Source organism: Labrus mixtus, chromosome 14, assembly GCF_963584025.1.
Source record: "Labrus mixtus chromosome 14, fLabMix1.1, whole genome shotgun sequence".
Taxonomy (NCBI): Eukaryota; Metazoa; Chordata; class Actinopteri; order Labriformes; family Labridae; genus Labrus; species Labrus mixtus.
This window is the reverse complement of record NC_083625.1, coordinates 8,237,569-8,254,877: the sequence shown is the minus strand read 5'-3', so window position 1 is coordinate 8,254,877 and position 17,309 is coordinate 8,237,569. Positions and strand designations below refer to the sequence as shown.

The window sequence follows — 17,309 nt, the reverse complement described above, 5'->3', positions numbered from 1 at the left end:
TGCACGATGTCACATTCTTTCATAATAAAACTAAAAGAGTTGTTTGAAAGTCTTTGATTTTGAAAGTTTGCATGAAAATGAAATTTCATCCTGTTAAGATGCCATGTCATTCTGTCAGTCGTATAGCTGATCTTATGTACTCACATGCCACATAATTGAATGTCACAACCTCTATCCTCAACATTTGCCCCACCCTTTGCCGAATATACCCATTCGGCTCCACCCTCCTCTTAATATTAATAGCCATGCCTTTAAATTCCCTGACCCCGAGCCTGAGTGTGGGCGCCTCTTCTTGCTGTGTGCTCGGTCCCCGGTGTTCTGTGTGTGCCTGCTGTCTGACTGTTTACATCACCCCAGAGTTGCTGCAACTCCTGCCACCATGTCTAAACCGCTGTCCGACCACGATAAAAGGAAACAGATCTCGGTGCGAGGCCTCGCTGGCATCGAGAACGTTGCGGAACTGAAACAAAACTTCAACAGACATCTCCACTTTACGCTGGTCAAGGACAGAAATGTGGCCACCAGGAGGGATTACTACTTTGCTCTGGCTAACACAGTGCGGGACCACTTGATTGGCAGGTGGATCAGAACCCAGCAGCACTACTACGAGAAAGATCCCAAAGTAAGTTCCAATCACAAGACTTATGGTAATGTGAATCTCCATCTACATGTATACAAGTGCATTCACTAACTAGGGGACTACTTTCTTAAAAGGTGCAATTATTTTATGGCAATAAAAGCATAAAGAACTTTTTTATTTAAACATGTGCAGGTCTCACACTTGCAGCTTAATTTAATCACTGGTTTATACCTTTAGAAAATGCATGCAACTCTTCTCTATTGAACTTCCCGCCTGCATGCCCACTTCTACTGCAGCGCATTGGACACTGCTACACTGTGCAAGAATCTGAATATATGCTGTTTCATGGAATAACTAGCTTTTCTACACATAATTTAAAAAAAAAAAAAAAAAGCCACAACACCTCTTCACAACAGAAAGGTCTTTATATTCCTAAGCTGTACTTTCCACAGCCTGATGTCAGTGTAATGCCAAGTCCTGACATTTAAACTTCAGCGGGCTCCTCTTAGCACTCTGTTGGTATGCTGCCTGTCTTATAGTGTGTTGAAACATTAAACCTCTCCCTGACCTTCTGTTCCCACTCTGTCTGACCATAAAGCACATAGCCTTTACTTGTGTCATATGAGCACATGCCTCCAAGGACATGTGAGTGCATGTATAAGTCACAGAGTTGGAAAAAGAAGTTAGATCTCTGCACCTGCAGTGTTATTATCTCACAGCTACGGGGAGAACAACAGGCAGCCGGTGTCATGATAGCAAAGCATGCAACGTTATTGCTTGGAAATGTCACACAAATCTGCGTGTAATTACAATCCACAGTTCGGAAACAGAGTGAAACTCTGAATAGATTGCATTCACCAAGCACAGAAAATGTATTATTCATGATTATTAATAACTGTAGTGAATGAAATTTTTTTTAATCTTCTTCTCTTAATATCAAAAGAACATTTCCCTGCACAACTGGCTTCTCCTCTGGGTCACTGGTCCGCAACTTAAGAACATGAATATATTAACTCCTCATACTTGGCTAGTTTTTTTTTTTTTAGAAACTGGTTAATCTCATATCCTATTGTCCTGCAAACCCCAAATCAGAAACGTTCTCCATACATGTGGTTGTTCTTGTTCTGGTGACCTAGACTAAAAGGTCAAAATCCTGTACGGCCACACGGAATCTCAGTCTCAAGTTTTGTGCTGCATGTTAAGATCACATGCTGCAAATAAAGCATTCCAACCAGATGTTTTGCATTTCTTATCAGCATTATTGAAGACAAACAGACATGAAGAGCAAAAAACAGAAAACGAAGTCTGATGAAATCTGGAACATACGGTAATATATAATTCATGAGCCTCTGTCAGCTAGACCCCGACATGGCTCCGTCAGTCGTATTCATTATTACTCCCCTGTGCCACCTTTTCTTGTGTATCACTTCAGATTTGAACCCCACAATGAAGGGTATCAGGCTCAGGCTGACCTTTACAGCGACCTCTACAGGAGTTATTTTTGCACAGACGAAAATGTTGGTGTTACGTAACACCCAAAGCAATCTGTCCCCGAGGCTCTCTCCTCTCCTCCCCTCCGCCTTTCCACCTCCGCCTGGGTCTGCCCCTGCATGTCAGAGGAGGGGGGAAAATAAAACAACTAAATGGCAAAGGGTAAACACAGGCTCAGGTGGCACATTTCTATGCAGCCCCCAACGTGACGCTCAATCATGAAACTTGAAAGTTCTTTGACAGTCTGGAGTCGGCGTGTTTTTTTTGGAACCTTCGGTGTCTGATTTGCTTTTGGAGTTTGACTCACTGTGGAGCGTTTTTTAAAACCCTTTCCCACAAAATACTATAAAAAAAATACCGGTTAGCATGCATAAGAAAGCTTATGGCCCTTCACTCAGTTTGATATTATTTTTACCTTCCTCCCACACTATAGCGTGTTTACTACATCTCCCTTGAGTTCTACATGGGCCGCACCCTCCAGAACACCATGGTGAACCTCGCACTGGAGAACGCCTGCGATGAGGCCACGTACCAGGTGAGAAAAGATCATTCAGTAAAGGTCATTTTCTTTTGACAGTTTTCTAAGTCTATGTTATGGTCTGCTGTGGTCTGTAGTTGGGTCTGGACATGGAGGAACTGGAGGACATGGAGGAAGATGCGGGTTTGGGAAATGGTGGCCTGGGCCGTCTTGCTGGTGAGCATTTTTTCACCCTTCATATTAGATAAACTCAAGGTTCTATGAACCTCTGTTGGCTGACTTAAATAATACATTATTTTATATAAGAGCTAGTCAAAGGTTCATCTGCTTTCTCTATCTGGTCTCAGCCTGTTTCCTAGACTCCATGGCCTCACTGGGTCTGGCTGCATACGGTTACGGCATCCGTTATGAATTCGGTATCTTCAATCAGAAAATCGTCAACGGCTGGCAGGTAAAAGAATTACCAATTTGTTTCTTTTTTTGTTTGTTTTGTAAACCTTATCTACATGTGCAGCCGGGACAGCTGCTTGTGTTTCTTTTCACCTTAAATCACCTGCTGGATGCTTTTCCTTTATCATTATCCTACGTCGATGTTTCTTGACATTTTCTTTTCTCTGGCTCGACTAGAAGCCACTTAGCGGTGTAATGAGGTCTTTTCCCCTTCAATATAAGTGCGTGTCATTACGCAGGTTGAGGAGGCTGATGATTGGCTGCGCTATGGCAACCCCTGGGAGAAGGCGCGTCCTGAGTACATGCGTCCTGTACACTTCTACGGCAGGACTGAGCATCAACCTGACGGTGTCAAATGGGTGGACGCTCAGGTGAAATAAGGGCTTCACAAGGTGACTGTAATAGTAACAGGATGATGAAATATTTATCTCTGTGCATCTCTTCCTGTGTTGGTACTGGCAGGTGGTTCTGGCTCTGCCATATGACACCCCTGTCCCTGGCTACAGAAACAACGTCGTCAACACCATGAGGCTGTGGTCTGCCAAGGCGCCCTGCGACTTTAACCTTAAAGACTGTACGCGTCCAGCAGAGATCAAACATTTTCAGTCACGCAGCAGCTGCCAAATAAGAATAAATGAAAGGAGTTTATGTATTTTTTCCTTACAGTCAACGTTGGTGGCTACATTCAGGCAGTGCTGGACAGAAACTTGGCTGAGAACATCTCCCGTGTGCTGTATCCCAACGACAATGTAAGAACTTGTGAATATATTATCTCATATAAAGGCCATGCATTTGTGAACTTGGATTAGAGAAAAGAGCTGAAGGTGGATCAGTATAGGAGCAGTGTGCTGGACGCTATGGGCTCCTGTATGTCTTGAGGATTTATCTTTACTCAGCACAGAGACGGATTTCCATACATTTTTGACCCAAGCGGGTGTCCTTTGTCTTCAGCTGAATCTGTGTGCTCTTTCAGCTTCCTTTAGAGCTCTTTTATAGCTGACGTCAAGGCTCAAGGTGGAGGATTTGGTAGATAACCATCTAGCCCGAGCTATTACTCATGTCAGGGGTGGTAATTTATGTCTGTGCAAGTGAGAGCCGAAACCGAGCTGGACCAGATATTCCAGCTTTGTTACAAATCAGTTCAGTGATATATATTATATCTCTTAAACTTGTCTATCACCAGTAGCAGCACGGCACAATCAACATTCAGTTGTGCTATGGGAGGGCTAGATTCTTCATAGCAAGAGTCCATTACAAAATAAATAAAAAAAATGAAATTCAACTATCCCAGGTAGATGATTACAATGTACATTACAACTTATTCAATACAAAAAAACTGTTTAATAAAAGAAAATCATGAATAAACTTTTAAACAGCAACAACCGCACAATAAAATATTAGTCACCACAAAAACTATCTGTGGATTATAAAAAGGCTTCAAACCACTGTAGCACTGGTTACTGTCAAATATGACTAATAAGATAAATATCAAGTTACTATGAGATCATTTTAACTGATTAAAATGATTTTAATCTGAATAGCTCGTTACAAAGTGTAACTAGCTAGCAGCCGCCTGCCATGAGGTAGCAGCTTCCTGCAAGCTGTGGCTTATGTATGCCAGAGGCACAGTTCATTAGAGAGGTATCTTAGTTTGGGCTCACTGTGCAGACTTACAGTAGGATGCTCAGTCAGACAGTCCTCTTCTTCATTAGTCTCCACATTAGCAAGTAGCATCCTGAATTTGGGAATTAGCTGTCTGTGATCATTGTGACAATAAAATCATCTATTATCCCTCATTTCTCATCAATAAAAAAGTGATTAAATCCATAATCAGCTATTAGCACAAACTTGTTGTATTTTACTAAATAAATGCATTGCTCATGTTTATCTCCTTGACTAGAAAATGAATGCATGTTTGTTGTCTCAGAAGAAATGCAAAAGGCCATTTCAAAAGATTTAAAGAACAATTCATGTGTGCCATCAGAGCAGAATCAGTCAAATGCGTGTCTTTATCTGCAGTTCTTTGAAGGAAAGGAGCTCCGTCTGAAGCAGGAATACTTTGTGGTATCTGCCACCCTGCAAGACATCATCCGCCGTTTCAAGGTCTCCAAGTTTGGCTCCAGAGAGATCGTTCGCACAGACTTCAGCAAACTGCCTGACAAGGTGAAGCGAAAAACTCAACAAAATAGATTCTGTCAAATATGAAACGATTTACCCCCTGATGTTCTCCCCTTGCTGTCGTTAAATTGCCTCAGTCATTGTGTTGAACAGGTTGTGGGAGGCTTTTAGTGTATTGTATGAGAACAGTTGGAATGAACAGTCACCACAGAGCACTTTATGGTGTGTTTTAATGCTGTAGTGACATTTTACAATGTTCTGCATGTTCAGGTTGCCATCCAGCTGAATGACACCCACCCTGCCATGGCTATTCCTGAGCTGATGAGGGTCCTAGTTGATGAGGAAAAACTTGACTGGGATAAGGTAATGAGGAGTAACACGCGCATAGCTGAAATTTGTATTGCTTTAAATGTTTGATTTATGAAATCTATATTTAACTTGATGATTTTTTTTAACCATCTTTATTTTATACATTTTCAACTGATATGGGGAAATCCTAATTTAAGTGTAGTGAATATACAACCAACAGCTCAAAGAAAAATGTAATTTTTATTTTTTTTTACAATCAAATTAATGGGGTATGTTCCAAATGAATTGCATGTACGTATATATATTTAAATCATGTTGTGCTGCTGTTGTTCAGGCCTGGGACATCTGTGTACGCACCTGTGCATACACCAATCACACTGTCCTTCCTGAAGCTCTGGAGCGCTGGCCAGTGGACCTGTTTGCTCATCTGCTGCCTCGTCACCTGGAAATTGTCTATGAGATCAACCGTCGCCACCTGGAGGTCAGTGCTGCACATTGCAACATTTTACCATCTTCATCCTGCATTTTTGAACTTATACTCTGACATACCGTATGATCACTCCTTAGTAGACATAGCAGAGGAAGCTCCCACTGCCAATTTGCTCTTTTCATATACAAATGAATATCTCTCTGTACTTTTATGTGCCTTGTTGAACAAAAGGGACTAAGGTTAGACTTAAGTTTATTGTTGGTGCAATCAACCAATGTTTAAAGAGATAACATTGAAAGAGAGATCTTTACGGTGAAAAAAACATTAAAGAAAAAAAGCAGGCTAGAAAATCGTATAATAATATACATTTTCATCAAAATTATTATCAAAATAATGTATTTTATAATCTAAATACAGGTATTAGAGTTTTCTCTGATAAAAAGTAAATCTAAACTTATTTCCTTTAATCTTCTCTAATCTCGTCTTTAATAACCGACTGTATTTTTCTTTATTCATTTTTGTGCTTTTATTGGAGAGATAGGACGGTGGATAGAGTAGGAAATCAGGGAGAGAGGATGGGTAATGTCATGCAGGAAAGGCCACAGGTTGGATCTGCCCACCTAGAGGACCACAGCCTCCACTCATGGTGCGCATGCACCAACCACTGGGCCACCAGCGCCCCAATAACTGACACAGAGTTAATTAAGTCTTCACAAAGAGCAGTGCTTAATGTTAGACATTTCATCCCATAAGAGCACTTTTCTACTTGCGCTAAACGCTTTACTGTACCGACACATCACAAATATGTCCGAGGTCAAAGATAAACTTTCCAACTCTTTACTCACAAAGGCAAAAAGCTGCTTTAAATATGGTTTACATCCCATCCCTCTGGTTAAATAGTAGTTGATCCACTCAATCCTAGACTTCCTTCAGGTTTATAGCCTGACAATTTGACTTTCAACACATTTAAAAAAATACACCCAGAAAGCTCAAGAAATGGACCTCAGCAACTGCTGTAATCCCCATGTGCATCAAACAAACTTAAAACAGAAAAATTGAAAGAGGAGAGCTTTCACATTTGTTGCCAACGCCTATCAGGAGTCTATATATGGAGCGAAACACTAACTGGAATAATGACATCAAGCCAAGTCTAGAGTACCTTTTAAACCCTCAGATTACCACAGTCATTACTTCAAATCCTCCTTTTTTTCCCTCCCAAGACTCAACATTTACAACCTAGTGGGAGACCACACAGGTGAACAGGTCAAGAAGAACTTATCAAACTTGACTAAATTGACTGTACTTACATATTGCTTTATTGTCCTCTGACCACTAAAAGTGCTTTTTACACTTGATGTCACATTAACTCTTTCACCACATACATATGCAATCATACTCCTTAGGCTATATCTATTGGTAGCAATTTGGGGTACAGTGCCTTGCCCGAGGGCACTTATGGACTTCTGGTGATTGAATCTCTGACCTGATTTGGCAATGATTGACTCCATTACTGAGGCAAACCTGCCAAAGCCTCCAACATTAAAGGTGTATGGATAAGTGAATAATGTAAAAAAAAGAGTCTTAGGCTGATACAGAATAACACACAAAATAACTTTATTTACCAGTTTACTATTGAAAGCAGCTGATTATGTCACAATCATCCCACTCAATGATTTAAGGATACATAAAACACCCTTTTAAGTAGCTGCTGGGATTAAAGAAAGACTCGTAAATGTATGTCAACAAGTGACCAACAAGGCTTTGCTAATGCAAGTTTAGAAGAAATTAATGCAAGCAGTAGGTTCACAGAGTGGGAGGAGTCGTCATAGGACCGCCATGCTGTGATGTCGGCTTTTATTTGCAAAATCTGTCAGTTTCATTGGCCCCGTTCCAATTGCAGTAAATACTTCCAGTGTGTTATGAGCTGTGGATCAACCAGAATGGCACTAAAGTTTCATTTAACTAGGTGTGTAACGATGGTAATTGTGCAATGAAAATAGTTTCTTAGGGTGTGCAATTCTTATCCAATAAAATTTTGTCAAGATATGTAAACATGTCCTCACAGTCTAGCTGTCTTTTTTATCTGTGTGCTCGAAAGCCTTGGCTCAGTAATTTGCAGAGGTTTAGAGAAAACCACCCAATCAATGTCCACAGACATTCAGATTACTTCCTAGTTTGAAGTGATATTCATAATGGTAGCAGGAGAGTTGAATCCTCCTCTCTGCATGTTACAGCCGCTTAGCAGCTAATTCACAAACTAGCTAACGTGAATGATATTGCCTACTGTGTTGTTGTGCTACTAGCTTCATATTTCTTCATATAATGTTTGCAAAAGGTTGCAAGGCATCAGTGCAACACAAAAATAAATATATAACCTTTCTATTGTTGTTCTTTGCAGAGAGTTGCAGCCAAATTTCCTGGTGATTTTGATCGTATGCGTCGCATGTCTCTCATTGAGGAAGGCGGACAGAAGAGGATCAACATGGCTCATTTGTGCATTGTGGGTTCTCATGCTGTCAACGGCGTGGCCCAGATCCACTCTGACATCCTCAAAGCCACTGTGTATGTGCCTAAAACACACACACGTATTATTAGAATGTGTTTGTGTGTAAATCAAAGTTAAAGCTCCTGTGAGGAGTTTTTAAGTGCTTTTCAAACAAACTGAAATGAATACAGATGCATCTGTAGGACCTCCAAACGCTAACCAGAACATGAGAGAGAAGATTGCTTATTTCCATATTGTTATTATTCGTCTGTCACCCCTGCAGCTGGGGTATAGGTGTCAGGATGGTTGAATAACAGCGCCCTGTCCAAACAGTATTTTTTATTTTTTTTTAAATGTTTCCACGTCAAAGACGAACTCAAAGTTGCACATCAGACAATTGAAATAAGGACGAAATATATCCAAAAAACTTCATGTAAGATAAGCATCATCCCACTTAGTCCACAGCTGTCAGCGGAAGTGAAACATCCAGTAACCCCTCCAGGCATGGGCGGTTCTAGGCAGGGGCCAACAGGGGTACATTAAGAACTGGTACTGAAACAAATATATATCATGGTATTTTATGTTGTGATATTTAATGATGTGCGCTATTATTTGGCATAATATATACATTTTTTAAAGCGATCGTCTTTGTCTATTTTTCACCTGGGTTTAATGTTCCCCTCTGACAAAACAACTGGCCCAAGTTTGGCCCCCTCAGTAAAAGTGGTCTAGAACAGCCACTGCTTCCAGGAGCTTTAACATATATATACTGTATGTGTGTTTGTTGTTCATTGCGCAGTAGTCTGTTTTACCCCAGCCTTCAGGGTTTTGGGTTATATGTGATGTTTTTCTCTGTCTGCAGTTTCAAGGACTTCTATGAAATGGAGCCAGATAAATTCCAAAACAAGACCAACGGCATCACTCCCCGCCGCTGGCTGGTGATGTGTAACCCCGGGCTGGCTGAGGTCATTGCCGAGGTCAGCTGTCTTTTAACAGACACACACACACACACACACACACACACACACACACACACACACACACACACACACACACACACACACACACACACACACACACACACACAACAACAACAACTAACTTCATCCATATCAAATTGAAATCTCAAAATCTCCTCTGACACTTTCTCAATTTCCTTTTGCAGAGAATTGGTGAGGAATTCATCCGTGACCTGGACCAGCTGCGAGGTCTCCTCGATTACGTTAACGACGAGGCTTTCATTAGGGACATTGCCAAAGTGAAGCAGGTGGAGTAATTACAGTTTGCGTTGATCTAAACTTCTCTGTAAATGTGTCACTTAAGAACGAACACTATCATGATGAAGATAAGCAGGTACTTGAGAATAAGACGTGGTCTGTAATATAGCTGGATATGTAAATCCATGCAGATGCTGCGCGACAGCTCAGAGCCTTGAGGAGAGACGTCACATACTCCACATTAAGCAATCTGTGACTTTTAAGATGAACACAGAATGCTTAATAATACACTGCACACAATCACGCAGCAGCTCTTTACAGAGAGCCGACCTGCAGAGCTGTTTGTTACGTTATGATCAATGTCAAAACCTCCACTAACAGCTTTCCCTGCTGCCTCTGCATCAGCAGTCAGCATCATTAAAGTCTCGGAAATTGTTTTCTTTGACACTTGGTACATGTATTTATTCTTAATGATGTTTTTTTTATACCATTGTTCAAGTTGTCCTGGTCTTGATGTGTTGACAATGTAGGAAAACAAAATGAAGTTTGCTGTGCACTTGGAGGAGCACTACAAGGTAAAAATCAACCCCAACTCCATGTTCGACATTCAAGTCAAAAGAATCCACGAATACAAGAGACAGCTGCTCAACTGTCTGCACATCATCACCTACTACAACCGTGAGCTCGCATTTTTAATCTTCCATTCATTTTCCAAGGTGCTTTCAGGGCTCCAATGCTGACATCTCAGTATTTGTATCTCTTTATTTCTCCTCCAGGCATCAAGAAGGAGCCCAACAAGCAGTGGACTCCAAGAACTGTCATGATTGGAGGAAAGGTTTGTAGTTTCCCAACCCTGCTTGTAAAAGAAATTCAAGCTCACAGCTTTAACCCTGTCATTTTCTTTTAATGCAGGCGGCTCCTGGGTACCACACAGCCAAGATGATCATCCGTTTGATCACAGCTATCGGCGAGGTGGTCAACAATGACCCCGTGGTTGGAGACCGCCTCAAAGTCATCTTCTTGGAGAACTACAGAGTCACACTGGCAGAGAGAGGTAATCACCAAATCTTGGCCACACTCCTGGGCTTTCATTTTCGCTGCTTCTATCTGTTCTCATGCTCGTGCTTCTGCTGTTTTTCTCCTCTGCAGATGTCTCCACTCGTGTGTATTTACGCACAACATAAAATGCACAAAAAAAATGTTTATTTAGAGTCATCAACCCTTTTCTTTCTGTCATCTCTTAGCCATCCCTGCAGCCGACCTGTCACAGCAGATCTCCACAGCCGGCACTGAGGCCTCCGGCACTGGCAACATGAAGTTTATGCTGAACGGCGCTCTAACCATCGGTACCATGGACGGAGCCAATGTGGAGATGGCCGAGGAGGCCGGCGAGGATAACTTCTTTATCTTCGGCATGAGGGTGGATGATGTTGATGCAGTCGACAAGAAAGGGTAAGGGGGGGGGAAATGATTTGTCCAAATGTTATTATCACAATTTCTAAGTCAAACAAATTTGGCTTTGCAACATGAGCGATTTGAGGATCGGACCTTAAGGGGTGCTCAGCTCCTAAAAAAAATTGTGACATGTAGAGTTCCTGTTCTATAAACTTTGATCATGGTGGGGAGAAAAACTCAGAGGAGTGAAAACGCCTTGAGAGCAGAGAGCAGAGCAAGAGAATCAGAATCCAAAATACTTTATGAATCTCCGGGGGGGGGGATTTGGGAAGCAGAGCAAAAGCAGTGATTTTTGTAAACATCTCATTGGATGCAAAAAAACTAGTAATTGCCCTAGAATGTAACATTTTTGTTGTTGTAGCTTAGTCCAATATCATTTGCCTGGCAATTACATAAATGTAAGTTATAATTAAACACTTAAACATTTGTTTGCTTTCATGAGAGTAAGATGATAAAAAGCTGTAAGCTTCAAGTTTAAAAATGAGTTGACCTTTATAGAATTTAACAGCACTGCTTGTGGAAATAAGCTTAAATATTTGTTACAGTAGAAGCATCATTTGCTGCCATTTCTGAAATACAGTCCAACAATAAATAGTTTTTATTATGAGTTTCATGCGCTCTGTCAAACCAGCAGCTTCATGCTCACTCACTGAACTTTTCCTAATGATAACTTTCAGTCAGTGTGTTTTGTCCCCCCTTGCTGCACTACAGCAACAGGCGTGTCCTTGTGTTTTTCATGTACGTGTGTATCTTTGTTTTCCGCCCCTGCTTAGATACCACGCTGAAGAGTACTACAACCGTCTGCCAGAGCTGAAACAGGCTATTGACCAGATCGCTGGAGGCTACTTTAGCCCAAAGCAGCCTGACCTGTTTAAAGAAATTGTCAACATGTTGATGCATCATGACAGGTAAAGACAGATCTAACATTAGCTGCCTGAGGGGAACGCATGCATACACATACAAATAAGAACGTGTGCAAACTTGAATGCTGGTGCTTAATACAGAAATAAGAAAATAAAGCAAGTCACAGTCTTTGTATGCACACAAGCATTAATTGCATTTTGCCCTGCACAGATTTAAGGTCTTTGCTGACTATGAAGACTATATTAAATGCCAGGAGAAAGTCAACGCTCTTTACAAGGTATGTTCATTAAAAAGAAATGGTTCCATAAAGCTCTACTTATTAAGGGAGACTCAGAGCCAATATTCTTATTAATTAAATCCATTAACTCACTCAATCAATTTTTTCAACCAGAACCCCAAGGAATGGACCAAGATGGTGATCCACAACATTGCCGGGTGTGGCAAGTTCTCCAGTGATCGCACCATTACACAATATGCTCGCGAGATCTGGGGCATGGAGCCCACACTGGAAAAACTCCCCGCCCCTGATGACCTGTAAACAAACTTTTACAACAGCGCATAATTCCTCACTCGCATCACAACATGAACGCCTTTCGTACATGGTAGATACTGTGCACCGGTAAAAGCCACCACAAAACTGCGGCCAAAGAGACTAGCATTAAATGCTTCCTGTGTCAGCACTCACTGCTGAACTGGCTAAGATGAAATATTTCAAACGTCTTCACAATATCTATGGTAATAGAGCAATACGGTTTTGTAACAGATACCAGAGATGTACGATAGACCGTTTATAAAAGCTACTGTCAGCTGGATTAAAGAGCTTTGTGGTGGGCTTTGAATCTAATCGTGACATTTTTATATTCACAATATAAACTCTTGTATTTCCACTCAGACTCATTCTGAATAAATACATGTTTTGAAAACCATAGCGGCCTGGTTTTTGCCAATGTCTTGCAATGTTTTTTTATGGAACTTCTGTCTATTGTTACATAACAGTCAAAACTATTGTAGTGTGAGAACGGTGAACTTGATGGTTTTATCTCTACAGAGAAGCAGAACCAACGGTGAGCTTAAGTTCGGCTGTAAAGTATCTAAAAAATAAAAAAAATAACTGAAAAACACAACAACATAAACCCCCAGAGAAGAGGGATGTACTATAAATGTATCAATAGTTAAACAATGCCACATGAATAATACATCTTAAAGCACACTACACGTAATCTGCTACTTTCTTAAATATTCAATCCACTGACTCACTTGTGCATGCTCATGAGAGCACAAGCTGTATATGAGCTAAAAAGAAAAGGATGTTATTGTATTTATATTGGGGAAAAATAGTCCCTTACTATATTTGGATGGTCATTATTGACCATTGCTAGTTAATGATGATGTCAATGTCATCAGTCAGGAGGAACACACAGATTGGGCAATAAAATGTCTGAAGTTTAATGTGATACTGTTGAACAATAAAAAAGAAACACCCTTACACAAGGCCTTGATGTCTCATCTGTAATTTGAGGAAACATGACGTCAGTGTAGACACGCTCATCCTTCTGTTTTTGTGTTGTGTTGTAGTTTCAGGAAGGGAAGTAAAAGCTTTGAGAACGCTCTATGAAGGAGAATCTAAGAAAAGCCTCACTGCAAAGATACCGGGGAGAAGTAGTTACTGCTGTCATGATTGCATTAACAGAAACTCATTTTTTGCCTATTAGTATGAAACAAAACATATTGTTTTATTATCCGACAAGGAAATGAGTCATGTAAATTGTTGAAAGTGACTTTTCTTACCATGAAGAACATTTACAGTCTTTCTAGTCGACAGCTGCAGGCTCCTCTATGTGAGTGTCAGATAATGAGGAATACTTTAACATATCTCTGTGTGTTGGAGTGCCTGCACAGCTGCAATAAAAAAAAACCTAAAGCTGAGTATTTCCTTTAGTTTAGTTGTAGGCCAGATACTGTCACTGAGGTGAACCAAGCACTCAAACTTTTGGATGCAAGAAATCTGGCAGGTCTGGATAACTTAGAGCCTTATTTTTTTAAATTAAGCTGCTGATTTTATAGCAACACCTATTACTTAACTTTAACATTCCTTTTGTCTCCTACGTAATTCCCGTTAAGGAAATCCACATTTGTTCTCCCCCCTGTTTTACTGATTCCATGGACAATAAAGAACACTGTGCTGCCCTATTTGTTGACTTGTCGATAGCCTTTGACACTTTTGTCCATGTAATTATGAAACACAGAAAACACAGTATAGGATTATCAGAACAATCTGTCTGTTGGTTTGTAAATTATTTATCCAACAGATCAGTTTGTGCAGGCTGAAGGCATTGCCTCCAAATGTCTTAAAATCATAACATAAATGGAACTCCACAGGGGTCAGTCTTGGGACCACTGTTATTCACACTTTATATAAACAGTATCTGTCATAATGTTCCTATTGCAACTTGGAATCTGCTACAGGAGGATTCGTTTCTGGGGCAGCTGGTCTCTTTAAATCATTTTAAAAGTATTGAAGGTAGTGGATGATGATGCATCAAGTTGTAGATGCTTTGACTGATGACTGCTCTGTGACCATGACTATTTTGACCTGTGTTTTGTTATTTTCTATGTGGTGTATGTCTGTAACTTTGTTAAAATGTGCTGCTGCACTGTAAAGGAGATTCTTATTCTCAATGAGGTTTTTCCTGGTTAAATACACTTTAAATACAAAAAAATTTGCTTCTCGTCCTATTACATAACTCCAGCAGAGAAAGGTTGGGTTAAGCTGATGAAGAATTAAGAAAGTTAAATAGTAGGAATTTATAGGAGGGATGACAAAGGCCCTTTTGGGATCAAAGTGTGAAGCTTTAATAAAGCAAATAGTAGGCTAATGTAGAGCAGAGGTAAATGGGGCAACATAAAACAAAACAAACAGGAGGGATAAGAGTTTGTGATAAAGCCATGGCCCCAAAGTCCCCTGCATGACAACAACTAAGTAGGACAGCAGCAGTTCACTCTTTAATAATAGTCATACTACTATTTAATGTAATTTAATGTACTTTCCAATTGTTCGAGGTCGTACAGACTTTACCACTGTATGAGAAAGAATGGAAATAACAACTGCAGCTAGTTTTAAAAAAAATTAAAATAAATATAAAAATAAAAATACAGAAATGAACACAACACTGTGTTATTGCAGCAACAAAGACAGAAACTGACCGATACATATTCTTCTGATCTGTCCTTCAAAGACATAATAGTGCCGTATGTGATCTTATAGAGTGATTTAACTTGTGCTTGAACTACATCTAAGCCTTATGGAAATGTATTTCAGACTGCCAATAGCACTCAAAATTGAAAAATAAGACATGAGAGACTTATTTCTGTTTTAAAGGGGTGTTTTCTGCCTGCACGTGTCACTGTACACTAACAGTGTTGATATTCATGTTAGAAAAGCCTGACTGCACACTAGCTCTAATCTGATTGGATGCTGCTGCAAATGAGCTGATGGCTGTAAAGTGTATGGGAAATGGCTGTAGCCAAAAGGCCAATATAAACCCATCTGAACGCTAAATAAGTAAAATAACATTCATTCATTTAACATTTCAAATAATGCACTTCTCCTGATGTCTGCAAAGAAGCCTCCAAAGAGACAAATCTTTAACTTTTAGATAAAAAGAAAAAAAGAAAACATTCCCTGCTCTTGGAATCAAACTTTTGTACACAAAATGTCAAAGTTCAAATATGTTCCCTTGTGTCTGTCTGTAAATATTAACAGAAAAAGCAGCACATGTCAAGAGGACCTATGTAATGTGTTACTGTTGTCTGTGTTTAACTGAGGCTTTACTGCCGCAATAACAAAGATAACTCTTCACACAAAGTCCAAACTCAAATGAAACATCCAACTGTTTACGATAAGTCAGAGAAACCATAACCGGAAATAGTTTGGATTGTACTTTTCAGGCTTCTTACCTTCTGGTTGTATTGAGAATTTCAAGAGGTAATGGACGGGTTGTAATGAAGTTTGATGTAGATACAGATTTATAGAATCCTGGCCATTGTTCACAACTAATACAACATTGCTAATCATCCAGCAATATTTTCAACATTTTCTTAAAAACAATTTAGTGTTGATTAGCATTATGCTAGCATGACGGCGCACACACATAGCTATGATAGCAATTCAATAAATTAAACCTCAGTGTTGAATCTTTGTCAAGTAAGTTTGTGAGCATGTTAGCATGATGGTGTTAGCATTTAGCGCCAGACAAAAAAGGATAACCAAGAAGTTATCATGTGAAAACAAAGGACAGATCTTAATGTTTATACGCCTTCACTTGTCAAGGTGCATGAAGGCATCCTGACAAGTTGAACTACTGATAGAGGCTGAAAATGTTTAATCTGGCTGTACCCATTATTGATAAATACAGAAGAATTTATGCAAATCCCTATGTAATTATAAATCCTCCTCGATGTTCCTAACAGTTGTTTCAAGGGGTTAAATCTTCAATCTCCATGTACCTGATGCTCAGATCAAGTCTGTCATAATAGAGCTGTAACTCCAGACAACAACAGCGATTTTGATTGGGGATAAATGATCTCCTTAGTCAGATACATTTATCTTTTGATTTATTCAGATAACAAGCCAAATAAAGCCCTTATCACATTACAACAATCCTTGTTATCCTGTTAGATTAAATAATGATTCATCTGTGAACGCTAAATAATCTCATCAAAACAAAACATTTGAGGGGCGCTGGCGGCGCAGTGGATGGTGCACGCTCCCCATGTACAGAGGCTGTAGTCCTCCAAGCGGGAGGCTCGGGTTCGAATCCAACCTGTGGCTTCCCCGCTCTCTCTCTTCCTTATTTCGGAGTCTATCCACTGTTTTATCTCTCTTATAAGGGAATAAATAAAATACACTTAAAAAAACCATTTGAAGCATAGTCGTTTTGCTTCTTGAGAATAGTATCTAGGCAACTTCATATCTTGCTTTAGATGACCATAGGAGTCCATTCATCTTCTTTCCTTGCTGCAGTGACCGCTAACCTCCCTCTGACTCTTGGTTTAAACGGTTTTGTGCAATACTTTAAGACCTTTCCCTTCCTTTTCTTTCTCCTGCTGCATATTTTTCTCCAGCTATAAAGTTAAACCAGCACATTATAACTATTTAACAGGACTCCCCACCTAATCTCTCAGTTACACAATACCACTTGTGCACATAACTCAGATCGGAAACCAATGAAACATACCAGCAAGAGTCTGATAGTTGACACACATCAACCCCCCCCCACCCCCATTTCTGTACATGACTGAGCAGCTTTCTTAACACTCACCCTGACAAAGCACGACATGAAAAAAAATCACCTAATCACAAAGTATTATTTATTTATTAAGTACTCTGTTATGTTCCCTTTTTTCACTTTACTCAGACTCAACCCCCAAAT

At 40.1% G+C, this 17,309-nt stretch overlaps 1 protein-coding gene across 1 annotated transcript; it reads left to right on the top strand.

Moving 5' to 3' along the window:
- The first annotated feature begins 277 nt into the window (after positions 1-277).
- pygma (phosphorylase, glycogen, muscle A) lies at positions 278-12,798 on the top strand. The gene is made up of 20 exons (XM_061054835.1): positions 278-622; positions 2,505-2,606; positions 2,687-2,765; positions 2,897-3,000; positions 3,239-3,370; positions 3,462-3,573; positions 3,666-3,748; positions 5,019-5,162; positions 5,388-5,480; positions 5,761-5,907; positions 8,255-8,418; positions 9,204-9,318; positions 9,507-9,608; positions 10,089-10,236; positions 10,335-10,393; positions 10,471-10,612; positions 10,803-11,010; positions 11,787-11,921; positions 12,088-12,154; positions 12,269-12,798. Exons 1-20 carry the CDS (start codon positions 380-382, stop codon positions 12,413-12,415), a joined length of 2,526 nt encoding a protein of 841 aa, XP_060910818.1. The 5' UTR covers positions 278-379; the 3' UTR covers positions 12,416-12,798.
- The last annotated feature ends 4,511 nt before the right edge of the window (positions 12,799-17,309 follow it).

What these genes read in the sequence shown, in the direction of transcription:
- pygma (XM_061054835.1), top strand. Translation starts at nt 380, where the DNA reads ATGTCTAAACCGCTGTCCGACCACGATAAAAGGAAACAGATCTCGGTG. An exon ending in CATCATCACCTACTACAACC is followed by an intron (nt 10,237 to 10,334) that starts GTGAGCTCGCAT and finishes TTTCTCCTCCAG; the next exon opens with GCATCAAGAAGGAGCCCAAC. An exon ending in AGTCACACTGGCAGAGAGAG is followed by an intron (nt 10,613 to 10,802) that starts GTAATCACCAAA and finishes GTCATCTCTTAG; the next exon opens with CCATCCCTGCAGCCGACCTG.